General features: G+C 36.6%; 1 protein-coding gene across 3 annotated transcripts in view; it reads left to right on the top strand.

Moving 5' to 3' along the window:
- F8 (coagulation factor VIII) overlaps window positions 1-27,784 on the top strand; it is a 156,844-nt gene that overhangs the window by 76,966 nt on the left and 52,094 nt on the right. For 2 of the 3 annotated variants that reach the window (XM_016216918.2, XM_016216917.2), the window contains exons 11-14: window positions 3,030-3,244; window positions 4,720-4,870; window positions 9,829-10,038; window positions 18,163-21,274. In XM_016216918.2, coding sequence (XP_016072404.2) covers window positions 3,030-3,244; window positions 4,720-4,870; window positions 9,829-10,038; window positions 18,163-21,274 — 3,688 coding nt within the window. The remainder of the gene's footprint in view (window positions 1-3,029; window positions 3,245-4,719; window positions 4,871-9,828; window positions 10,039-18,162; window positions 21,275-27,784) is intronic. The other variant, XM_087813524.1, reaches the window with a different exon arrangement.

Genomic DNA, 27,784 nt, shown 5'->3' with positions numbered 1-27,784 from the left:
AGTATTGTCATACATCTTTATATAGTTTATCTTTTCCACACTGTTATTTCACCATATTTGTATTTATTTTAAATTAGGACTGGCCCATGTAAAGAGCATATAAAGGTAGGCAAAAGTAGGTTTACAGTTGAAATACAAATAAATAATACAATAATTAATAAATAATAAAAGAATAAACTGTTTGGGTACTCTCAACTGTAAACCTACTTTTGCTTGTATATCTGAGTTTTGTTTTTATACCCAATATCCATTTTTCAATAGGGAATTTTAGCCCTATTTAACACATTTGTGTTACTACTGATATATTTGTATGTATTCCAGTAATTTTATATTTTATTTGCAATCATTTTACTGCTTTATTCCTTTTGTAGGTAGTTTTATTTGTTATATACCTTTCCTTTTAGTAGATTAGCTGTTATACATATTCTTCCTATTCTTTACTTTTAGTTGAATATTTACTTTATCAAAATAATAGGTGCTTAAAACTACAGAAGGGCTCTAAATCCCTCTCCCTAGAGGCCTCCATTTTTAAGCATTTCTACTTTATATTTTTGGTGGTTATCTCTATATCTCTAAAAAATTGCTTACTGCTAATCTTTTGTTTTTCTGCTTTAGACATTATCTATTTTCTTTATTTTGTATTCGATGAGGATTTAGCATTGTGCTTTTGTCTGCTCCAGTTGCTTTAGGCTTTGGTCAGTGTTTTTAGTTCCTCAATTTGCTATCATTAGAACTTTAAAAACATACTAAACACCCACTTTTATAATTTAATGACTGAATATCTCTTGGCTCTATAATGTGTAAGTTAAGTATTAACAACAGGGCTCTTTCCCTTTTCCTTGATGCTAATTCATCCACTTCTCAACTGCTGCCAGCCATACCTTTACCTTTATAAAACTAAAGTTGATAACATGTATTTTTGTACTGTGTTGTTAAATAACTCCTTCCTTTGTCTGTATATTTTTCTAAACTTTAAAAATAAAAAAAAAACCCACAGCATTTATACTATTTTAGTATGTTTCTTATTATAAGTATATGAGGGGACTGCCAAACCACGTGATGCACTGGGATCATTCTTTAGCCTACAACTCCAGTGATTTGTCCCTGAAGGTCAAGTGGATTATCCTTGTTTTTTCTCTACCAGTAGTTCAAAATCACGTTAAACTTTAGATTGCTTTATATTAGGGCCACACTGATCTTGTAATTTTTGTGTTTGTATTCCTGAAGAAAGACTTTCTTTTCTTTTATTAGAAGAATAAATATACCGTCACCATATACCTTAGGTCTTCCAGCTTCTTAAGCATTCTATTTATTGCTTTATATCCAATCCTTTTGTCTTCTTAAAGACATTCTTGTCTTTCACCAGCTTACTGTTCTAATTTGGGTTATATACTTTCTAAGCCAGCTACAAAGCTGCCATTTTTGGATTTTGTTCCTTTGGACTTGTATGTTAGTGCCATTACCTCTCTTATCTTGTACATTTCTGTTTTTTATTTATTTTCCTTTTCTGGAAGCATATCTTCAAGTAAGTTCTGAATACATTGGTACCTAGAGGGTAAACTTTATGAGTCCTTTGGTATCATATGATGTATAGATAGGTTGGTTATAAATAGTTTTCCATCCACTCTCTTCTAATAATCATTGTTGCTGATAAGAATTCTAATGCCAGTTTAATTTGCATTCCTTTATGGAGATGAGCATAGTAACAGAATTCTGGGGAAATATTGAATGTACACCCTGAAATTTAGAGACATACACAAACACAATTACTGGTGACTTGCTTTTTACATGGAGAACTCTGAAGGCTGTACTGCCTGTACTAACAGACAAGAAGAGAGGGTAAGAGTGGAGCAGTCTCCCCTTTTGCTGTTTGACATGGCAAGGATGCATGAGTTTTCTTTGTAACAAGTGAATACTGTTGAAAGCAGCTGACTGGATCTCTTTTTGAAGATACTCTGCCTAAGAAGGCAGCCTGGCAGAGTGAGGGATACCAGGAAAAATAGGCTCTTGGATATATCATTGGAGGTAAGAAGCGCTGAAGCTTCTTCTTACCTTATGGAGCTGCGCAGTGCTGAGGTCCCCATGGTGACTCCGAAACATAGATGTATCCTAAGAAAAGACAGGAATTGAGGCACCTGCCATGCAGAAACCATTGGTGACCAAATAGTGTTTTCAAAGAGGAGTATTCAATAAAAAGAGAGAGTATTCAAACAGCAGGATCTATTAAGCAAAAGTCTCTATTGGCCCTTTCCTCTAATACCTGTCCATCCTCACTCTTAGCTACTGGAAGAAGGAAAAGAAAAGGCTGAGAAGTACTGAAAGAACATACCACACCATTCTTTCTGTAGGTACCCTAACCATAGGTCAGACTTAACCTAGTAGGGATGAGGGAGAGCTTAGAATTTATGTAAGTGGAAATTTGATTTAGACTGGATCTTCATGTATTAAAGATACCCCAAATGAGTTTTAATTACTAAAATCAAACATTTCTTATCCTGAGGACTCATTAGCCTGAGATCAGGTCTCAATTCTTGTTCCTGTTCCTCATGGGGGTCAGATACTGCATCTCCTGACATCATATGTGAGTTAAAACTTCAGTGCACAGTCCTTTGGCATATATTCAGGCCTGAAACTCTCATGGTCAACTGGATCATCAACTGTAGCTTACCACTCTGATTTTGACATCTCTTTATTTTAGCGCTTGAGATTTTTTGCTTCTGCATAAATTTTCAGCTATGTATTTGAAACATATGAAAATTATTATCTGTTATTTCCATATATTTGTAATAGTGGGTAGACCTGCCCATTTCAACTCAAACTAACATACTAGCAAAAATTTCCTGGACCCATTTTTATTGTAAAAAATTGTATGAATCTTAAACTTATAATAGGTGCAAATTTAGTTTCCATTTATTGAGAAATGTCATATGTACATATAGATGTGTAGAGCCCTTGTGATAGCAACATGATTACCAATATGTGGCTTGTTATACTCTAATCAAGTTATTTTGTGGTTTGGATGTGGGTAGGTGTGAAACATCTGAAAGATATGCCAATTCTGCCAGGAAATATATTCAAGTACAAATGGACAGTGACTCTAGAAGATGGGCCAACTAAATCAGATCCTCGGTGCCTAACCCGATATTACTCAAGCTTCGTTAATCAAGAGAGAGATCTAGCTTCAGGGCTCATTGGCCCTCTCCTCATCTGCTACAAAGAATCTGTAGATCAAAGGGGAAACCAGGTGAGTTCTCTTCTCAAGTGCTGAATTTGAAGCTAAAAATGGAATGATGATGTATATGAACTTCCACATAATATTTCCTATACTTCCTCAATGTATGTCTCCCAATGGCATGCAGAAAATATAGTCATCTGTGATACTGGCCAATAAAAGAAATGAGTTTGGTCTCTCACAGCTGTTAATTGATTTTGAGTTTGGTGTAATAATCTTGCCTGCTGGATGAAGAGGAGACCTGGGCCCTTGATTATTTTTATAATACTCATACCCAGTCTCAAATTCCACTCCCTGTAGGTGATCTTGCCCATTTTAACATGCTTAGTTATCACCTATTTTTAAATGACACACAATCTTATCACAGCCTAGACTTCTCTAGAGTTCAATAAATATTGTTGAGCAAAATACAGGGAAAGATATAAAATACTTCAAAATATGAGTAGAATTTGAACCACTTCTGCTACTTAAAAAAATAAAGTTAAATTCTCTGAATAAGAAAATCTTACTTCTTCACAAATACTCATGGCCATATTGTTGGGGCTTGACTTCATGTCCACTTGGTTATTTATGATACATAAGATTCCTACAAGTCTGAAAACATTTCATTGGTTTAGAGACTAAAGCACATGAATTTTAATTCAGGAAAAACATGTGGCACATGAACCCAGAGGGGCATAAATTTGGCCAAGTACTTGTCTTGACAAATTTTTCCTAATTATAGTTTTTCCACTATTTTTTGGAAGAGGATTAAAATGTACTTCTGCATACTTCAATCTCCTCCCCTCAGCATTTTGGTTTCTGTAGCAGTAGGTTATACAAAATGAAACTGATACATATTAGTGAAATTTACACCTTAAATGTTAGAAGATTCAACTAGCAAGTGACTAACTCATAACTTTGGTTCATATACAAACTGATCTTCTAAAAAATACTTAAAATTTTTTCAACAGAAAACTTAAGGTATTAGTGTTAGTTAACATTTTACAGTTCATCTTAGCTTTGTTATTTGATCTTTGTTTTCTATTTTTAATTTTTTTATAGATTGGTAGCCTTGTGGAAGGGCAGTTGCTAGATGGAAGTTAAGGAAAGGCATTCATCTTACTTGACATGACTAACTTGTTTAAGAAATACACTGAATAATCACTTAGGTCTTTAAGAGTAAAACTCCTCTATTCTGAACATGGAAAGAATTAGGCTACAGACTGTACCAAAAAATCAACCAGCATGTAATTTTGGGTCCAGAATAAACAAAGTTTAATGAGTCCAGTCACCCTCTTGCCCTGAAGACATATTTGCTTTAAACATGTACTTACTGCTCATAGTACCCACTCCCACTCCCATAATAGTGACCTTATGGAGAAATGGAATTGAACCAAAGGATTATAGATGCATCACATGCATGTTATCACTTCTATTATAGACTGCAAATTCCTACCTGACAATAGTAGCAGTATTTCTTTTTTTTTCAATGCATGTAATTACAGATGATGTCAGACAAGAGAAATGTCATCCTGTTTTCTGTATTTGATGAAAATCGAAGCTGGTACCTCACAGAGAATATGCAGCACTTCCTCCCCAATGCAGATGAAATGCAGCCCCAGGATCCAGAGTTCCAAGTTTCCAACATCATGCACAGTAAGTAAAGCAACACCTGACTCTAATGGGTGATAGATAAAGGGAAACTGAAGCCACCACATTGATGTTCATATAGTGGATTCATGTATATGTCATACAAGAGCCATAGTTCCTTAAAAATTGTTACTTATGAACATATACAATTTTATATAAATGCATATAATCATAAAACATATTTTTTCTTTTAGAAATCATAAAATATTCAGAGAACTCTAACTTTAAAGGACAAATCAAGTAAGACACAGCTTTCATTTACCTAAACATGCATAATTCATACTTAATATAAAATGCACTCAATTGGTAAATTACATATGAAATAAAAAGGGAATACAATTTTACATATATAAAACAATTGCCAGCTTAAGCAATTTAACAGTCAAATTAATGAAGACATTGTACATTTAAAAAACCAACATTGCCCTGACCAATGTGGCTCAGTTGGTTGGAGAGTCATCCCGTACCCCAAAAAGTCGTGGTCAGGGCACATACCTAGGTTGCAGGTTCCATTCCCAGTCGGGATTTGTACAGAGGCAGCTGATTGATGTTTCTCTCTCATATTGATCTTTCTCTCTCTTTCTCTTTCTCTCTTTCTTTCTCTCTCTCCTTTCCTCTCTCTCTCTAAAATCAATAAGCATATCCTCAGGTGAGGATTTAAAAAAAAAAACAAGATCTTTTTCCAGCTTTAAACTTTTTAAAAAATATATATCTTTATTGATTTCAGAGAGAGGAAAGGAGAGGGAGAGAGAGAGATAGAAACATCAATGATGAGAGAGTCATTGATCGGCCGCCTCCTGCATGCCCCCGACTGGGGATTGAGCCCACAACCGGGGAATGTGCTCTGACGGGGAATCGAACCCTGATCACCTGGATCCTAGGTCGATGCTCGACCGCTGAGCCACACCCGGCCAGTCCCAGCTTTAAAATTTTTAACAAATAAAAATTTTATGTATTTAAGGCATACAATGTGATCCTTTCAATATTCACTTGATTGCCCCCTCCCTTCCTTTTATTTCCCCATCTCTTTCTACTAACCATTCTGTATTCAAGCAGCCTATGTTAAAAAATTTTCTCCACGATTACATAATCTTATAGAAGTACATTTATATGTTGTGTTAGTCAGCTAGGGCTGCCATAACAAAGTACCACAGACTGGGTGGCTTCAACAATGGAAATTTATTTCCTCACAGTTCTAGAAGCTAGAAGTCTGAGATCAAAATGTCCACAGGACTAGTGTGTTTTGAGGCTTCTTTCCTTGGCCTGTAGATGGCTGTCCTCTCCCTGGGTCCTCACATGGTCTTTCCTCTGTGCATGCACATATCTACGTAAAAATTTCCTCTTCATATAAGGATATCAGCCATACAGAGTTAAAGCCCATCCTAATCACCTCATTTTAACAAATTACCTGTTTAAAGACCTATGTCTAAATTCAGCCACATGAGCTATTAGGGGTTAAAACTTCAATATATGAATTGGAGTGGAACACAGTTCAGCCAATACCATGCATACATATGTGTATGTGTCTATATACACACAAATTAGAATCGTAAAAAATATGATAAAAATTTTCAATCTCACAGAGAAATACAAAATAGAATACCAATATGATAGCACTTTATACCTATCAGACTGGCAAAATTATAAGATAGTTATTACTAGTGGGCTTGTGAGTGAAAGGGCATTCTCATATAATGTTAGTGGATAACTGGTATAGTCTTTTTTAAAATAACCTGATTGAAACTGTTAAATTAAAAATAAATGCTTTTTGGAGTTCTGGTTCTGATTAAGAATAAGCATATGTCACCATGTGTATCCTACTGAATTTAGCTAAAAATCCTTAACAGAACACATGGAGCAGCTGAGAACCCTGAAAAGTATTTGGCAGCAGTTAAGTTGGGGAAGGACCCAACATCCCTAGACCTGGGATGTATCCCATAGGAATAAAAGCAACAGTACATAAAGACATATGTAGTGCCATTCCCAAAATATGAAATATCATGAAGCCATTAAAAAGAATGAATTAGAGCTATACCCAGGCCACTTAGAACAATTTCTAAGAGGTATTGTGGAATAGTAAGATGTAGGTACAGAAAAGTGTATGTAATATGATCTCATTTTTGTAAAACAAACAATGACCACAAAACAGAAACCACAGGCATGTATATGTGTATATGTAGAGTGTGATATGTTTTTCAAGACAGTATGATATGTTCTAATCATTCTGGGGTAGGGGTCTTTCCTCAGTGTTTTTATGAATACATCTATCACTTCATTCCCACTTTGTTTCAAGAACAAAATCATGTAAGTATATCATGAAAGAGTGGGGCAATATAAGTCTAAAGAAAAAGGGTTAGATATTCTATCTTTTTCTAATTCAATTTGACCATCTCCTCTTAAGTGAAAAGTTTAGCCCAATTGCACGGGATTTATTTATACTGTCTTATTTTGTGTTTTCTTTTTTTCAGAATTTCACATTTTTTCTTTTTTTTAAATTAAGATTTTTAAAGTTACATCTTTTTCCTTTACTATTTTGGAAGTTATGCACCCTTCTATTTCCATTAAGGGGGGATTACCCTTGAAATTTTACCCTTTTGCAAAGTGTTGTTGTTTATTTTGTTTCTAGCTTTATTGTGTGATATAATTGACATATATCATTGTGTAAGTTTAAGGTGTCCAACAAGTTGGTTTGATACACTTACATATTGCAAAATGACTACCACCATAGTGTTAGCTAAAACTTCCATCACATCACATAATTATCATCTCTATTTTGTAGTAACAATATTTAAGATCCACTCTCTTAGCAACGTTCAAGCATATAATACAGTATTATTAACTATAATCACCATACTATACATTTGATCCCCAAAACTTACTCATCTTATAACTGGAAGTTTGTACCCTTTGGCCAACATCTCCCCATTTCCCCCACTGCTCAGCCCTGGTAACTACCATTCTACTCTGTTTCTGTGAATTCAGCTTTTTTAGATTCCATGTATAAGTAGAATCATACAGTTTTTATCTTTCTCTTACTGACTTATATTACTGATGATCACATTTCCCTGATGATTAGTGATGTTGACTATCCTTTCATGCACCTTATGACCACTTTTATGGTTTTTTTTTAGTGTCTATTCAGTTCCTCTGCCCATTTGTAAAATCAGATTTTTTTGTTGTTATTGAGTTGTATGAGTTCTTTATATATTTTGGATATGAACCTTTTATCATATAAATGATTTGCAAATATTTTCTCCCATTCCTTAGGTTGCCTTTTTATTTTGTTGATTGTTTCTGTTGCTATGAAGAAGCTTTATAGTTTGATGTAGTCCCACTTATTTTTTGCCTCTGTTGCTCTTGCTTTTGGTGGAATATCCAAAAAATAATTGCCAAGACCAATGTTCAGGAGCTTTCCCCCTATATTTTCTGGGAGTTTTACAGTTTCAGGTCTTGTGTTTAAGTCTTTAATACATTTCAAGTTAATTTTTGTGTATGGTTTAATGTAGGGATGCAATTTTATTCTTCTGCCTGTGGTTATCCAGTTTTTCCATCAGCATTTGTTGAAGAGACTGTCCTTTCCCCATTGAGTATTCTTGGCTCCCTTGTCAAATATTAGTTGTCCATATATGTATGGGTTTATTTCTGGGCTTTTGATTCTGTTCCATCGGTCTATGTGTCTATTTTTTATGCCAATACCATATTGTTCTTAATTACTATAGATTTGCAATATAGTTTGAAATGAGAGCGTGATGCCTCCAGCTTTGTTCCTCTTTCTCAAGATTTCTTTAGTTATTTAGGATCTTTTCTGGTTCCATCTGAATAGTGATATTATGCATCAGTATTTACCAAATAGCTCATTCTTTCTGCTACAGGTTTGAAATACTGCCTTTATCATATATTAATGCATTAAGGCCACATTTTTAATTACAATAGCTTTATAATATATTTTAATACTTTGTAGGGCAAGAAACTTTGATTATCGATTAGTTTCACTAGGCTAGTGTCTAAGCATTGCTTGGTGGATTTGTGGGCCACCAGCTTGCAGAGTAGACAAGCATTTATTAATGGATGGATGGATAGATATGTGGAAGAGCCCTTCAGAAACAATTCCCTTTATACACTGAAGTCAGTGTTAACTTTTGTTTAGCTTTTTATTTGGAAATAATTTCAAACTTACAGAACTGCTGCAGGAATAATAGTACAGAGAACTCCCACATACTCTTTACCCAGATTCACTAATATTTAACATTTTGTTATATTTGCATTATAATTATCTCACTTCTTTATACACATACTTTTATTACTTATTTTCCATTTGAGAATCGGTTGAAGACATCATGCCCCTTTATTTCTTAATACTTTATTATATAATTCCTTTGATAAAGATACTGTCTTACATAAGCAAAGTGGAGTTGTGAAATTTAGAAAATTTAACATTGAGACAATACATTTATCTGATTGGCAGCCAGTATTCCAATTTTATCAATTAGTGCTACCTTTTGTAGCATTTCCTCCCTCCAGTTCAGGGGCCAGTCCTGGATCCTGCACTGGATCTAATTGTCCTGCTTTTTGGAAGCCTGTTAGTTTCCTTGAATTTGGAACATTAACAAATGTTCATTTTGATCACCTGGTCAAGGTATATTTTTCTGATCTCTCCTCTATGTAGTTACTACTTTCCCCCTTGCAACTAATAAGCAGTTTATAGGGAGACACTTAGAGACCATGCAAATACCCTGCTCCCCCCCTCCCCCACCATATAGCATCCAAATCCAGCTTTACCTTAATGGTCTATGACTCTCCTCACCTTGGGATTAGGACCTAGCAGATCAAGTATTAACAATCCACTTTTCTGGAAGATATAATGCTATCTCTTCTTGGGCGTGACATAATCATTTCTAATCCTATCATGACCATCCAAAATAATAAATCCTGATACTGCTAAAACCTCTTCATTTCTCTTGCAGGCATCAATGGCTATGTTTTTGATAGTTTGCAGCTGTCGGTTTGTTTGCATGAGGTGGCATACTGGTACATTCTAAATGTTGGAGCACAGACTGACTTCCTTTCTGTCTTCTTCTCTGGATATACCTTCAAACACAAAATGGTCTATGAAGACACACTTACCCTATTCCCATTCTCAGGAGAAACTGTCTTCATGTCAATGGAAAACCCAGGTTAGTTTTTTATATTATTCTTTTACTAACAGCTGTGATTGTACATATTTGGGAAGATACTAAGTGGTTCAAGTGATTTTGGGTAATTGCAAGGTATTTTAATGACAGCACCACATCAACTCTTTAACTTAAAAGTCTTTGCTCTAAAAAGGGCCTTTACTTGCCATGGGCCAAAATTTTAAGTGTGTTTATTATACTGTAATCTTAAATATACAATTATACATGCAATTAAAATGTGGGAGCTAAATATGATTCTGTGTGCCTTGTGAACTTGGTATTATTGGATAAATTCCACCTAAAAGCCTTTGGGAAGCGCATAGCAATCTCCATTTGCACACATAAACTCAAACCACTATGAAGCCTTCAGGATGAATGTGGCTAAGAGCTTCTCATCCTCCCTTTCCCTTGACATCCACTGAAAGGCTTTGGAGAGTACCAGCCTTGTGATCAGAAGGAATGCTGACCTGGCCTCAATCCAACACAGATTGTTGCTGCATTCATACAGCTTAGTAACAAGTACTAGGTCATTCCCTGCTTCTGATCCTCCCACCCTCAGCATCTGCAGAGGGAAGTACATAAAACTACCTGAAAATGTAGTTTTTCTCTTACACTTATGGCTTTTCTGAAGATAAATCCTCATGGGAAAATTTCTGGGGAATAAAAACCAATCTCATCACATATAAACATATATTCACCTTCATCCCCAGAAACTTATCTTACTCCAAGTGACATATTTTTGTGGGAAGTGAATGAAGAAGAACTTGACAGAACTCTAATAACACCTGTGAAAATAACTTGTTTATTTATGCTTATGCCTTTGTCATTCATTTTTCAACTAAGTTGCAAGCACTCTGAGGACAGAAACCTTGTTTATCTTGCTCATCACTGTATTTCTGATGTTAACAGTGCCTGGCCTATAGTAGTTGCTTAATAAATACTTTTTCAGTGAATGAATGAATTAAATACAGTAGGTTCAAAAAAGATTATAAAATGGTATATATAATATGATTGCAATTGTCTAAACTAAAGAAAGAAAGTGTATGTGTGTGTACACAGAGAAAAAAATATTTAAAACATCAAAATTTTGAGAAGCTTTTCAACTACTTTGATGATCAGTTAAATTCTAAAAACAAATTAAACTGCTTTATGTGTCTTGAGGGAAATATTTTTAATATAGTATCATTGATTACAATGCTTAAGCTAAATAAAACACCTAGAGAAGTTTTCCTGTGTTCAATATAGTAGTCTGATCTTTTTTATTCATTTAGTTTATTGAGGTAAAATTTACATAACATAAAATATACCATTTTAAACATTTAAAGTGATGAAGAAAATATTTGTAAACCATATATCTGATAAGGGATTAAAACCCAAAATCTATGTAAAAACTCATACAACTCAATAACAACAACAAAAAAATCTTACTTTAAAAATGGGCAGAGGATCTGAAAAGACACCTGCAGCCTTCACTACCTGAGGACCCCGCCATTTTCACAAATACTGAAGCCAGCTGACAGAGTTGCTCAGGATCCAAGCCACTGCACTCTCCCCAGAGAAGGAGCTGCATCCTCTCAGAAATGACAAGGGACATGCTGCCACTGTGCCTTGCACTTCCCTCAGCCCCAGCCTAGGCCTCCATAGCACTTTCCATCACCACCCTCAGGGCTTTAGTTGCTGCTGTGCCTCACTCCCCAGAACCTAAGGCACAACAGCGCCCCATCATCGCTAGGGTCAATGCTGTTGCTATATCCTCACCCTCAAACACCAAGCCACCACTGCATCCTTCCCACAAGGGACTGAGCCTCTGTGACAAGCCACAGAGACCTGGACCCCAGCTGCATGGGTGATTGTGCATGCCTGTGGCCTTGGACACTGGTACCACTGCAGTAGGTGCACCCATGCTCCAAGACTCAGGAGCCATAGTAGTTCCATATACACTTGAGCCTAGGACCCTGACTCCACTGCCATTCTGAGTGCCTGTGCCCCAAACACCAACACTACCACAGCAAGCACACCTCTGTCCCAGAACCCGAAACCACTACCAAGGCTGGTATGCTCACTTGCCAGACCCAGCACCAAGAAAGACCTCCTCAGAGAGGAGATACGTAGGTAAAAAAGGAGAACAAAAGGACCCCAGCAGCCTTTGCCACCTAGGAATCCAACAATCCTCACCATCACTGCCACAACCTTGGCCACCAAGGACCCCCCCTTCCCAGCCTTCCCTGACATTGACCTTATCTGACAGAACTGCATGGAGACTATGATGCTGTGTGATCCCTGGAACTGGAACCCCACCCAGCTGGCACACTGATAGCCACCCACAGGTGATAGTCTTTCCCCACTGAAGTCAGCCCATACAGACTGGAAGAAGTGATTGCTCCCTCAAATGTGCAGACATCAATGCAAGCCCACAAGAAACACACACATAAAAACAAGGAAACATGACACTACCAAAGGAACACAATAATTTTCCAGTAACTGATCCCAAAGAAATGGAGACCTACAAGTTGCCTGAAAAGAAATTCAAAATAATTATTTTAAGGAAGCTCAGCATGATACAGGAGAACACAGACAGCTCAACAAAATTAGGAAAATAATACATGAACAAATTAAGAAATACAATAGAGATAACAGATTTGGATTCCAAGATGGTGCTGGATTGAGTGGAAGCTACAGTGATACTCTTCCAGGACCAAACTGGAAATACAACTAAACTATAGAAAAACCCTAAATAACCAAGTGCAACTAAAGACGAGCTGGAGAGCACCCTCATAAACAAGGAGGAAAGGTGGAGACCATGTAGAGACTGGTAGGAAGTGTGGAGCCACGAAAGGGCTGGCTGGGCTCCCACTGGCAGCAGCTGAAGGTCCAGAGGGATATCTCAGCTGTGGGGGGTTCCCACTGAGGAATCTGGGGCCTTACCCCAGGCTGGGCTTCCCAGCCAAGAGCACCAGAACTGAGAAAGGTGCCCACATAACATCTGCCTGTGAAAAGCAGTCAGGTTCTGTCTGCTAGGGAGAAACAGCTGGAAATGCAGGCATCCTCTTAAAGTGCCAACTCACAAAGTTTTGTGTGCAGCCACTCACCTTGGGCTCCAGTGGAGGGAAGGCAGAGTGGACTTGAGCACTGTGAGGAGAATCCAGGGGGGCTGGCTGGAGGACTGGATTTCAGAAAACACCCATCTGGACCCCTGTGCTGAGTCATTCCCCCATTCAGCAGAGAAAATCTTTCTCAGGCAGACATTTACCTTCCAAGCAGCTTTTACCCAGGGGTGGGGGTGAGTGGGAGGAGGGAGGAGCAATTTGCCTCACCCTGCTGGAAAACCTCTGGCCCCACTCCATGGACTTTCTACAGCCTGAAGCTCCTTAAGAGACTGATAACAATCAGCTGCCCCACACTGTGGAGTTTCTACAGCATGAGGCTCATTAAGAGACTGAATAACAGCCTCTTGGTGCTTTGAGTCTTTGCATTATTTGCTTCTGGGCCCAAGGCTTAAAAAAGCAGACCTTGGTGCACATCCAAGGTCTTGGTGCACATCCTTGGACAGACCTTGGTCCTGTCCAAAGACATCCAGCCCCAGCAGAGGAAACCAGAAGCTGTGGAGTGTGGAAAAAAATTGGTACTTAAGGCCAGTCACAAACAGTATCTGACATTGGCCTGCACCAGAGACCCTCCAAAAGATTTGGAGTCCTAGCAGATCTACCTAATACATAGAAACAAATCCAAACAGGCAGCCAAAATGGGGACACAAAAAACAAGCCCCAAATGATAGAACAAAAGAATTCTCCAGAAGAAGAGCTAAATGAAATGGAGATAAGCAATCTATCAGATATTTAGTTCAGAATACTGATCATAAGATGCTCAACAACATGGGAAAAGAAATGGAACTATGAAGGAAATTAAGAATGACATAGTAGAAATAAAGAATACATTGGTGCCTGGCCAGGCATGGCTCAGCGGTTGAGCATTGACCTAGGATCCAGGAGATCGCAGTTTGATTCCCGGTCAGGGCACATGCCCGGGTTGCGGGCTCGATCCCCAGTCGGGGGCATGCAGGAGGCGGCCGATCAATGACTCTCTCGTCATTGATGTTTCTATCTCTCTCTCTCTCTCTCCGTTCCTCTCTCTGAGATCAATAAAGATATACATTTTTAAAAATACATTGGTAGGAAGGAATAAACAGCAGATTAAGGGAAGCTGAGGGTTGAATCAGGAAATTAGAAGACAGGATAGAAAAAATCACTCAATCAGAGACCACAAAGAAAAAAACAATTAAAAAACAGGACAGTTTAAGGGAGCTGTGGGACAATGTGAAATGTAACAATATTTGCATCATAGGAGTACCAGAAGATGAATAAATTAAACAAGGGTTAGAGCACCTGTTTGAAGAAATAATGACAGAAAACTTCCCTAACCTGGTCAAGGAAAAATCACACAAGTTCAGGAGGCACAGAGAGTACCAAGCAAGAAGAACCCAAAGAGGTCCATGCCCAGACACATCATAATCAAAATGCCAAAGATTCAAGACAAAGAGAGAATATTAAAGGCAGCAAGAGAAAATCAATCTGTTACCTACAAAGGAGCTCCCATAAGTCTGTCAGCAGATTTCTCATCAGAAACTCTACAGGCCAGAAGGGAATAGCGTGAAAAGGTCATGAAAAGCAAAGATCTGAAACCAATACTACCCTATCCAGCAAGGATATCATTCAAAATAGGTGGTGAAATAAAGAACTTCACAGACCAAAAAAAAAGGCTAAAGAAGTTTATAACCACCCAACCTGCATTGCAAGAAACGTTAAAGGGACTGCTGTAATAAGAAGTAGAAATAGAGAAAAAGATCAACATAGGCATAAAGAAATAAAATGGCAATAGTTAAGCACCTATAAGTAATAACCTTAAACATAAATGGATTAAATGCTCCAATCAAAAGACATAGGGTAGCTGAGTGGATAAGAAAACATGACCCAAATATGTGCTGTCTACAAAAGACCCACCTCAGAACAAAATACTCACACAGGGTGAAAAAAAATACCAACAGTGCTAGTGGACTTTAAGGGAGAGTCCCACAGCAATACAGTCATAGTAGGGGACTTTAACATCCCACTGTCTCTACTGGGTAGATCTTCCAGACCAAAAAATCAACACGGAAACAGTGACTCTAAATGGCACACTAGATCAGATGGGTTTAATTGACAATTACAGAACATTTCACCCCAAAGCTGCAGAATATACATTCTACTCAAGTGCACATGGGACATTCTCAAAGATAGACCACATGTTAGGACACAAAACAAGTCTCTTCAAGTTCAAGAAGATTGAAATCATATCAAGCATCTTCTTAGACATTTATACCATGGAATGCTATGCAGCTGTAAAAAAAGAAGGATTTTTACCCTTTGAGACAGCATGGTGGGACCTAGAGAGTATTATGCTAAGTGAAATAAGCCAGTCAGAGAAAGACAAGTATCACATGATCTTACTCATATGTGGAATCTAATGAACAAAATAAACCGATGGACAGAATAGATCCAGAGACACAGAAGCATGGAACAGACTGATGAATGTCAGAGGGAAAGCAGGGGTGGGTGGAGAGAAATTAACCTAATTTATATGCATATATGCATAGCCCATGGGCACAGTCAATAGTGTGGTGAAGGCCTGGAGGGGGAGTGCAGGGTAGAGGAGATCAATGGGAGGAAAAGGGGAGCATTTGTAATATTTTCAACAATAAAGATAAATTTAAAAAGAAAAAAATATTGCTTAATATCTCATACTAGGATATTGTTCTGACCTTGGATGATTAAAGGGCTCTTGTCTATTAAAGCCTGAGATATGCTCCTACCCACTTGTGGTCAACTGGGCTCTATCTCTATGGGTTGCTTTGATAGGAAAAAGTTCCAGGATTGATAACAGCTTGCAAAATTAGTTTACTGAAATCCCTGGTTATATTAATGAGGCAGGGGACTGATGCATATATTTGTAGTGCTCACCAAGTTTGAAACTTGACCAGGCATTTTATGTCTGTGTCAGAAGTTGGAGGAGGAGAATGACAGCTGAATTATCCTCAAGGTAATTATAATTCTTGGTTTTTGTTGTTTTTTTTTGCATCTTTGGCTATATCTCCTTTTTTATTTCAATTTTTGTATATATGTAATTTTTTACTTTTATTTGGGTATTTATTTTATTGAGCTTTTCATCAAAAAAATCAACTCTTTAAGCTCTTGGATTGAGATTTATTAATTAATTATAATGTTTTAAATTTACTTTTTGTTGGTGGTGGATATGTTTATTAACTTGATTTTGGTGATGATTTTTATTCATACATGTAATAAAAAAGATGTTCTCATCACAAAATTTCAGCCAATAAAGATGCAACTAAAGTCCCTCTTGATCACTATTTCCAATTCCAAGCCTTTCTGAGTTTGGTATATGTCATTCCAGACCTGTTTATGGAATTTCATTTCCCCTTTTCCCACCCAATTAATGTCCATCTCAGAAAAAGGAAGGTATTTGTTTTGTCTAAGTTATAACAGTGAAATTTTAAGAGTCAAAAACCTTATTTAAATTACTCATTTCAGTTCCAATCCTTGTCTATTCTGACCCAACCTGGTTTTATACAGTCAAAAATATTCTTTAAATATCATTAAATTGGGCTCTCAATACCCAAACTTATTATTTATTTATATCCCTATTTTTAGTGAAAACACAGTGAACTATGTAAATGTTCACTGTGGAACCAAGTAGGATTAAATTTTTTTAATTTTTATAACTTGCTTAACTGACATTTCTAATCGTTTTCCTGTTCTTGTAATGTTTTTCCTTTATATATCCTCTTTTTAAAAATAGTTCCATAGCATAACATATTCTTTCTTGCTTAGATACTGACCTTCTAGACCTGTGCATCCTCCTACTCCAGTGTGGCCTGGTTCTCTTTAGGTCTGAGGCTAAGTTATCAACTTGGGACTTTTCCTCATCCTCCCTCAGGATAAGTCCCTGGTTCCTGGATCTCATGTCTTCCTATTTTTTAATATACCATTTATTTTGGTAGAAAAACATTCTCTAATCTCTTCCTGAGGATGGTTGCATTAAAGGTAGATTTGCTGAATCTTTGTATATTAAAAAATGCCTTTATCATCACTTCACATTTGGTTGATTATCTGGCTGCACATAGAGTGCAGTGTGCATTAATTCCAAAATGTATTTGACCATAGAAATCTTTTCCATGGAGTTCCATAGTTTCACAGGGCTCTGTGGAAATATACTTTGGGGGAATTTTTCCCTTTGAGGGAAAGCTGGATTAAGTTAAGATTTTACTTTCAGCTATTGTGTCAGATGATGAGACTTCTTAGGTACCTGACAGATAGCTTGGTAAAGGTGTACTTTTTTTTCACTTATGCTTATGCATCTACTTTACTATCATGAAATTCCTTCACTTGGATAATCCTGTCCACAGTAGAAATTAATATTGCTAACATTGTGGTAGGATTTGTATGTGTATTCTAAACCTAAGTCCTGCTCTTTTGTGTTCACTTATTCTGCAAATTGGTGATGCCATGGATGCTGAGCATTGTTGTATGATTAGAACACATTATATGATGGGCTAGATACTATTAGCCTCATTTATAAATAAGAAAACTGGAACTCAGAGAGCTCAATTGACTTGCTGAAAGCCACACAGCTGGTAAATGGTAGGGCTAGGATTTGAACCTGCAATCTGACTCTAGAATCTGTGCCACTAGGTTATATACCAATAACAGTTAACTTATATAAACTTTCCTGAGTTAAGTCATTGCCATCATCAGAGTTCTATGTGACTATTAAGACTCTCCACTATTGTGTATGTTAATTACATTTCTCCATTTTTATTCCATCTATTCACTTTTAATCACAGCCCTTTCTTATGGTCACAAACAGATATACCACAACAGCAGCAATGCAAAATCTACTTTTGCTAACATTGCTACTATTGTTATATATGTCATGGATTTAACCCAATTACCTGTAATGTAATGATATCAACTAGTATTTTTTCATTTATCTGGGAATAGGATATACCCTCTAACACAAAACTAGCTTGGTACCTGGGTTATGAGTAATCAGAGTCTTATTCTTCCTTATCTCCAGGTATGTGGGTTCTCGGGTGCCACAATTCAGACTTTCGGAACAGAGGCATGACAGCCTTACTGAAGGTTTCTAGTTGTAACAATAGAAACACTGACGATTATTATGAAGACACATATGAAGATATTCCATCTTCCTTGCTGAATGAAAATGATGCCATTCAACCCAGAAGCTTCTCCCAAAATTCAAGGCACCCCAGCATTAGGCAAAAGCAATTTGAAGTCATTTCAACTCCAGAAAATGATATGAAGAAGATCGATCCTTGGTCTGGAGAGAGAATGCCACTACTTAAAGTACAAAGTGTTTCCTCTAGTGATTTGTTGATGCTCTTGGGACAGAATCCTACTCCACATGGATTATCCTTATCTGATCTCCAAGAAGCCACATATGAGGCTGATGATCATTTACCTGGAGCAATAGAAAGAAACAAAGGCCCATCTGAAGTGACACATCTCAGACCAGGGCTCCATAACAGTAGGGACAGAGTATTTACTCCTGAGCCAGAACTACAATTAAGATTAAATGAGAATTTGGAGTCAACAACAGAAGTAGAGTTGAAGAAACTTGATTTAACAATTTCTAGTTTGTCAAACAATCTAAAGACTTCACCAACAATTCCAACAGAAGAGTTGGCAGCAGGTGCTAAAAAGGCAGGTTCTTTAGGACCACCAAATATGCCAGTTCACTTTAGTAGTCAATTAGACACCATTGTATTTGACAAAAATGCATCTTACCTTATTGGGTCTGGTGTACCTTTGGGCTTGAGTGAGGGAGATAATGATTCCAAATTGTTAGAAGCAGCTTTAATTAATAGTCAAGAAAGTTCACTGGAAGAAAATATATTATCAATGGAGAGAGATAGGTTATTTAAAGAGGAAAGAGTTCATGAACCTGCTTCATTGACTAAAGGTAACTCTTTATTCAAAGTTAATGTCTCTTTAGTAAAGACAAATAAGACACCAGTTTACTCAGTGATGAATACAAAGACTCACATTGATGGCCCAACATTTTTAATTGAGAACAGTTCACCAGTCTGGCAAGATATTACAATAAATAGTAATGCTGATGTTCAAGAAGTGACTTCTTTGATTCATGATAAAACTCTTATGGACAAAAATACTACAGTTTTGGGGCTAAATTATGTGTCAAATAAAACAACTTCATCAAACATTATGGAAATGGTCCACCAAAGAAAAGAGGGCCCTGTTCCAGTAAGTGCAGAAAATCCAGATATATCACTCTTCAAGATGCTGTTCTTGCCAGATTCAGCAAATTGGATAAAAAGGACCCATGGCAATAACTCCCTAAGCTCTGGGCAAAGGCCTGGTCCAAAGCAGTTGACACCTTTAGGATCAGAAAAATCTGTGAAAGATCAGAATTTCTTGTCAGAGAATAAAAAAGTAGTAGTAGAAGAGGATGGATTTACAAAGGACCTGGGACTCAAAGAGATGATTTCTCCAAACAGTAAGAGCACATTTCTTATTAATTTGACTAATATCCAAAACAATGATACACACAATCAAGAAAAAAAATCCCAGGAAGAGATAGAAAGGAAGGAGAAATTAATCCAAGAGAATGTAGTTTTGCCTCATGTGTATACAGTGAATGGCACTAAGAATTTCCTGAAGAACCTTTTCTTACTAAGCACTGAGCAAAATGTAGACAGTTTAAATGCGGGGACATATACTCCAATACTTCAAGACACCAGGTCATTAAACTATTCAGCAAATAGAGCAGGGATTCATATGGCCCATTTCTCAAAAATAAGGGAGGAAGCAAACATGGAACGCTTGGGAAATCAAACAAAACAAGTGTTAGAGAAGTATCCAAACACCACAAGGGTATCTCCTAATCCAAATCAGCAGAATGTTATTGCTCAACGTGGTAAGCGGAATTTAAAACAATTTAGACTCCCAAAAGAAGAGCTTGAAGAGGGGGTAATTTTGAATGGCACCTCAACCCAGTGGTCCAAAAACATGAAATATTTGACCCAAGGCACCCTCACACAGATAGAGTACCATGAGAAGGAGAAAAGGGCCATTACTCAGTCTCTCTTATCAGATTTTTCTATGAAAAGTCATGGCATCATTCAAACAGATGGCTCTGCATTACCCATTGCAAAGCTATCAGCATTTCCATCAATTAGACCTACAGATATGACCAAGATCCCACCCCAGGACAACTCTTCTCCTCTTCTAGCATCATCTTATAGTTATACGTTTAGGAAGAGGAGTTCTGGAGTCCCAGAAAGCAGTCATTTCTTACAAGGAGCCAAAAGAAATATTTCTTTAGCCTTCCTAATCTTGGAAATGATTAGAGGTCAAGAAAAGGTTAGCTCCCTGGGGGAAAGTGCCACCAACTCACTCATGTACAAGAACCTTGAGAACACTGTTTTAAAACCAAGCTTGTCTGAAGTATCTGGCAAAGTTGAATTACTTCCTAAAGTTCATATTCATCAGGTACACTCTTTGCCTACAAAAACCAGCAATGATTCACCTCACCACCTGGATCTGACAGAAGAGATGTTCCTTCAGAAAACACAGGACACTTATAAACTGAATAAAGTAAATAGACCTGGAACAGTGCCCTTTCTGAAACGGGCAACCAAAAGCCCTGAAAAGATTCCCTCCAAGCTGCTAGGTCTCCTTGCTTGGGATAATCAATGTGCTACCCAGACACCAAGAGAAGAGTGGACAAACCAAGAGAAGTCACAAAAAAACATAGCTTTTAAGCCAAAAGACACCATTTCACCACTAGGCCCTTATGAAAACTATCATTCAATAGCAGCAATAAATGAAAGACAAGATAAGCCCCAAAGAGAAACCACTTGGGCAAAGCAAGGAGGGACTGGAAGGTTGTACTTTCAAAATTCACCAATCTTGAAACGCCATCAAAGGGAAATAACTCCCACTACTCTTCAACCAGAGGAAGACAAAATTGACTATGATGATACCTTCTCAACTGGAATGAAGAGAGAAGATTTTGACATATATGGTGACCATGAAAATCAGGGCCCTCGCAGCTTTCAAAAGAGAACACGACACTATTTCATTGCTGCAGTGGAGCGGCTCTGGGATTATGGAATGAGTAAATTCCCCCATGCACTAAGAAACAGGTATGGGCACATTGATTATTCCTCTGTCCTGCTACTGTGACCTTTGACTTTACCAGTTGCTGAAACAATAGGAAAGGCACAGCCAATCGGCAGCAGTGAGACTCCAAAGATTGCTTTATAGAAGAATGCTGAGAGCCAGATGGCAAAGTCTAGATGAAGCTGAGGAGTAAATGGGAGGTTAGATGATGATACCAACATTGAAAGTTAGAAGATGGTAAATCCAGATGGCATAAAACTCTTACTCTGGTGGGAAAGAGGAGTAGAAGAGGGGCTTATGAAAGGGTAGAAGAGTCAGAGTCAATAAGCAGCAATGGAGAGTAGGAAGAAAGTCAGATTTACCTATCAGCCTTATGAGCTGCAGTAGAAGACAATATCATGAGAGAGCCCTAAAGAGGCAGGAGGAAAAAGTGACTTGTGTGGCAAAAAGGTTGAGGATGTAGGAAAGCTTGTTTTCCATGGTACTGAGGATACAGAGGGCAAAGTCAGGGGAGCAGAAGGAGGTAGGGCAGGGGAAAGAAAGCACAGAGAAATTTGGAAGATAAATATAAGAAGAGTCAATCAGTCAACAAATATTTATTGAGCACCTACTATATGCCAGACAATTTTGTAGGTACAAGTGCAGCAAAGTAGGAGCTTGCATTCTAATGGGGAAAGCAAGAGATAATAAATTAGTAGAAAAATAAATGGGGGGGGTGTCTTGATGATGATATTCAGAAGAGAGAATTGAATAGTATGGTAGAGTAACACTGCGGTGTTACTTTGGATGTGGTGGTCAGATAAATCCTTTGTGGACTTGAGACCTAAATGATAAGAGACCAGCTGACAGCTCTGAGAGAAGATATTTCCAGGCAAAGGGAACATGAAGTGCGGAGGCCCTGAGAATGGAACATATTTGGCATGTTTGAGAAATGAAAAGGACTAGCATGACTAGAGTACAGTGAAGAACTAGTGGGGGGTGAGGCAAGTTGTGGGAGATGAGGTGGTAGAGATGAGCAGTGGTCAGGTAATACAGGTGCCCTCTTCATTACTCATTGTCACTTTCCGACCTTGCTTTCTACTTCAGGTGTGCCCTTATTGCTGCACAGCAACCATAGAATATTTCCCTAGTTCACTGACTTCCCATTCTCCTGGACCCCTAACTTATGTTTTCTGCTTTTTCCTTAAATCTCCAATACCTTTTGCTCATTCTCAAACGACCCTTATCACTCTTAGCTTATGCTGTGCAATGAACCTCCACAGACTTCCAATACCATATTTATCGACATCTGTACCCATATACTGTCTTCATGCTTATGACAATAAATGGACTGTCTGTGTTCCTAAGACCAAGTTCTCCAATTTTGCACTTATCCCATCTTTTCTCCCCTCATAAAAACTGTTGCTTCAGCAATTCCCCTTTTCTTTTTTACATCATCAATTTCTCTTTCTCCACTGAGTTAGTCTTATCAGTACCAATCATGCTGTATAATTTCTCCCCTTGTCTTTTGAGGAAACATTTAAAAATAATTTCCCCTACTTACTTTCTTTGCTTCTTTTTCTTATTCTTTCTTTAAACCACTCCAAAGAGCCTTTTATCACCATTATTCTATAAAAACTACATTTTCAAGGTCACTATTGATCCTTACTAATTCTAAGTTCTCATCTTAGTTGTACTCTCAGTAGTATTTGGTAGCTGATTATTCCATCCTTTATACATGTTCTCACTTGGTCTCTCTGACGTCACTTTAATTTTTCTACTAAATTCACTACCAATCCTTCCCTGTCAACTTTGCCAGTCTTTCACTTCCCTAACCTTTAAATGTTAGAATGCTCAGGATATTAGCTCTCAAAACTCTTCTTTTTTTTTTTTGTTTGCACTCACTCTTGTGATGATCTATCTACATTTATGGTTTTAGGACCTATCTATATGACAATTTCCAGTTGTATATCTCCACATCAGATCTCTCTCTTGAACTTGAGATTCAAATAACAAGTCACAAGCTTAAAATATACAAAATTAGACTCTTAATTTCTGCCCCTTCCTAATACCTGTTAGACCAGACTTCTTCATGGCAATGGCCATGGAGAATAATTAAGTTATTCTTAATTATTCTTTTTCTCTCACAACCACATCAAGTCCATCAAAGAATCCTGTTAGTTATAAAACTTCAAAAAATAACCAAAATTATATTATGGACTGAGTAATGGATAAAATGAAAATGTACTGAAATGGAAAGTTAGAGATTGTTGACTAATAAAAAAAAAAAAAAACAGATTACAAAACAAGAGAAGACATAATAAAATGTCACTCTAGATTAAAAGTAATGTTTTCAATTTTAAAGATATGTGTCTATATTTTCAAATTTTCTACAGTTCATGTGCACTGCTTCTATAATAATAAAAATCTACTTAAAATAAATCAATTCTATAAACACACACAAACAAGCACACACAAAATCCAATTCTCTCTATCTCAGTGGCTACTATCTAGTCTAAACCATAATCAACTCTCACTCAAATTATTGTAATAGCCTCTTTTTTATCATTATTTTTTATTTTTTTCAATTACAGTTGACATACAATATTATATTAGTTTCAGGTGGACACCCCAGTGATTAGACATTATAAAACTTATTAAGTGATCATCCTGAAAAATCTCATACCCATCTGACACCATATATAGTTATTAGAATATTATTGACTATATTCCCTATATTCCCTATTTACACCCCCATGTCTACACTATAACTACTAATTTGTACTTCTAAATCCCTTCACCTTTTCACCCATCCCCCCACCTCCCTCCCATCTGGCAACCATCAAAATATTCTCTGTATGCATGAGTCTGTTTCTGTTCTGCTTCTTTGTTCATTTATTTATTTACTTTATTTATCTTTATTGTTGAAAGTATTAGAGGTGTCCCATTTTTTCCCCCATTGACCCCCTCCACCTTGCTCCCACCCTGTCCCCAGGCATACACCACATTATTGTCTGTGTCCATGGGTTATGCATATATGCATATAACTTCTTTGATTAATCTCTTCCCACCCCCCACCTCCCATCCCTCTTCCCTCTGAGGTACAACCATCTGTTGCATGCTTCAATGTCTCTGGGTCTATTGTTCATCAGTTTCTTTTGTTCATTAGCTTCTTCTTAAAGAAGACCCTTCAACGTTTCATGTAGTACTGGATTGGTGGTGATGAACTCCTTTAGCTTTTTCTTATCTGTGAAGCTCTTTATCTGACCTTCAGTTCTAAATGATAGCTTTGCTGGGTAGAGTAATCTTGGTTGTAGATTCTTGATTTTCATCACTTTGAGTATTTCTTGCCACTCCCTTCTTGCCTGCAAAGTTTTTGTTGAGAAATCAGCTGACAGTCATATGGGTACTCCCTTGTAGGTAACTAACTGCTTTTCTCTTGCTGCTTTTAAAATTCTCTCTTTGTCTTTATCCTTTGACATTTTAATTATGATGTGTTTTGGTGTGGATCTCTTTGGGTTCCTCTTGTTTGGGACTCTCTGTGTTTCCTGGACTTGTAAGTCTATTTCTTTCACCAGGTAGAGGAATTTTTCTGTCATTATTTTTTCAAATAGGTTTTCAATTTCTTGCTCTCTTTCTTCTCTTCTTGTTCCCCATAATGCTAATGTTGGGCCACTTGAGGTTGTCCCAGAGACTCCTTACACTATCTTCATATTTCTGGATTATTTTTTCTTTTTGCTCCTCTGGTTGGGTGTTTTTTGCTTCCTCATATTGTAAATTGCTGATTTGCTTCTCGGCATCCTCTACTCTACTGTTGATTCCCTGTAAATTATTCTTCCTTTCAGTTAGTATAGCCTTCCTTTCTGACTGGTTCTTTATTATGTCATTGAGGATCTCACTAGTTTCCTTAATAGTCTTAAGGTAAGAAAATACAGGAAAGAAAAAAGCCTCACTCTTAAAGGCAAATATATAATAAACACAGCAAATCAACCACTTAAAAAGCCAATATGAAGGTTAAAAGATAAAAGTAGAAAAATTAACTATAACTACAATAAATAGTCATAGAATGCACAAAACAAAAAGAAAGAAAAGATGGCATCAACAACATAAAGCATGGAGGGAGGAGTAAAAATGTAGAGCTTTTCGAATGCATTTGAACTTAAATGACTATCAGCTTAAAATAGACTGCTATAGACATAGATGGATAAGTATGAACCTCATGGTAACCACAAACCAAAACCATATATTGTCTATAATAGACACACTTAAAATATAAAGACTCAGGTTAAAAGTAAACTTTAAAGCAAGAGGTTTCTATAGATAAAATGGAACTGTTATAATAATTTAAAAAGTCAATTCAATAAGCAGATATAACATTCTAAAATTTGTATTAATTTAATATAGCTTCAAAATACATAAAGCAAAACTTGACAGAATTAAATAAAGAAATAGAGAAATTCAAAATCATATTTAGAGATAACTGATTTAAAGAACACCCAAATATCAATAAGGATGTAGAAGATTTAAGTATGATTAATGGAGCACACCCAGCAACTCCAGGTTTAACATTTTTTCAAGTTCACATGGAACATTTAATAAAGTAGACCATATGCTGTGCTACAAAACAAGACATTGTAGTGATTGAAAATATAAAACATATAAAATATGTTCTCTAATAAATTAAACATTAAATCAATTAGAAGGTTCATTGGAAATTAACACACTTCTAAACAATGTGCTTGTCAAAGAAGAAATATTTTTAACCAAATTAAAGTATAAATATGACATATTAAAACTTGTGATATGTATCAAAAGCAGTGCATAGAGAGAAATCTTGAAGGGGAAAGAATGACAGTGCCAAATATCAGGAGTTATTGTAAAGCTACATTATTTAATAAAGTGTGATACTGATACAAGGATAGATAACTATGTCAATGTAATCTCTGAATTACAAGATTGGTTTAACATTTTAAAAAATCATTGTAATTTGTCACATTAGCAAGATGAAGTAGAAAAAACATATAACCCTCTCATTTTATGAAAAGAGTGTTCGCTTAAAATTTAGCATCCACACATGATTTTTAAAACTTTTAGCAAATTATAATAGAAAGGAATTCCCTTATCCTGAGAAACGGTATCTACAAAAATCTACACCAAGCATCACATTTAATGCTGACCCATTGAAAGTTTCCCTTTGGAGATTAGGAACCCTTTATTATCATCACTTCTATTCAGTACTGTACTGGGGGTGCTACCAACATACTAAAGCAATAAAAAGATATAAAAAGTATAAATGTTGGAAAGGGGTAAACAAAACAGCCCTTGATTATAGATTATATGAATTGTGTACATAAAATATTTTTTAAAATATCTACAAATAAATTATTAGAATTAACTAAGAAGGCTAGCGGGTTTGTGGAATTCAAATTCAATATACAAAAGATAATTATATATCTATATAATAGCAATAGACAGGTAGAAAATAAAATTAACAGCATATGCCATTTACAATGGAATAAAATAGTCATAAATACCTAGAAATAATTATGACCAACTTTTTTCAAGACTTCTATGGAAAAAAACTGGAAATTTAATGGGAAACTTTTTTTAAAAAAATATATCTTTATTGATTTCAGAGAGAGAAAAGGAAAGGGAGAGAGAGAGAGAGAGACATCAATGATGAGAGAGTCATTGATCGAGCCCACAGCCCGGGCATGTGCCCTGACCGGGAATCAAACCCTGATCTCCTGGACCCTAGGTCGACGCTCAACCGCTGAGCCATGCCTGGCCGGGCTAAGGACAATTTAAATAAATGTACAAGAACTGGAAAACACAATATTGTGAAAATGTAAATTATCCCCAAACTGATCTATAGATTCCATATAACTAAAATGAAAATCTCAACAAGTCCTTTGTTTTGTAGAACTCAAAAAGCTGATTTTAAAATGCAAAGGGCCAAGAATAGCCAAGACCCTCTTGAAAATGAAGAACAAAGTGGGAGGAATTACTGTATAACATGCTGAAACTTATTTTAAAGCCATGGTAGTTAAAACAATGTGATACTTTGGCTTTAGGGTAAAGAAAGAGGTCAATAAAAAAGAATAGAAAATCCGAAACTAAACTCACACATGTATAGACCAACTTTTATGACAAAGATGTCATAGAATAGCAGTTTTCAATAAAAGGTGTCAGGAAATTTTGATACCCACATGGAAAAACATTAAATTGGGTGCCTAACTCACATCATACACAAAAATCCACTCACATTGGGTTACAAGTCTAAACGTGAACATAAAAAGCCATAAATCTCTTAGATGGAAAAAATAAGTGAGTTATATTAATAACCTCAGAGTTGGGAAAAAAAGAGAATTGGCATCAAGATACAAAAAACAGTAACCATGAAGGACTTTTGATAAATTTCACAACATTAAAATTATTAATTTATGCTCATCAAGAAATAAGAAAAATAGAATTAAAAGATTAGTCACAGAATAGGAGATGTTTGCAGCACAAATAACCAATGAAGGACTCATATCAAGACTATTTGCAGTTCT

The sequence above is a fragment of the Miniopterus natalensis genome, chromosome X (genome assembly GCF_054644295.1).
Source record: "Miniopterus natalensis isolate mMinNat1 chromosome X, mMinNat1.hap1, whole genome shotgun sequence".
Lineage (NCBI taxonomy): Eukaryota > Metazoa > Chordata > Mammalia > Chiroptera > Miniopteridae > Miniopterus > Miniopterus natalensis.
This window is presented reverse-complemented; position numbering and strand designations above follow the sequence as displayed.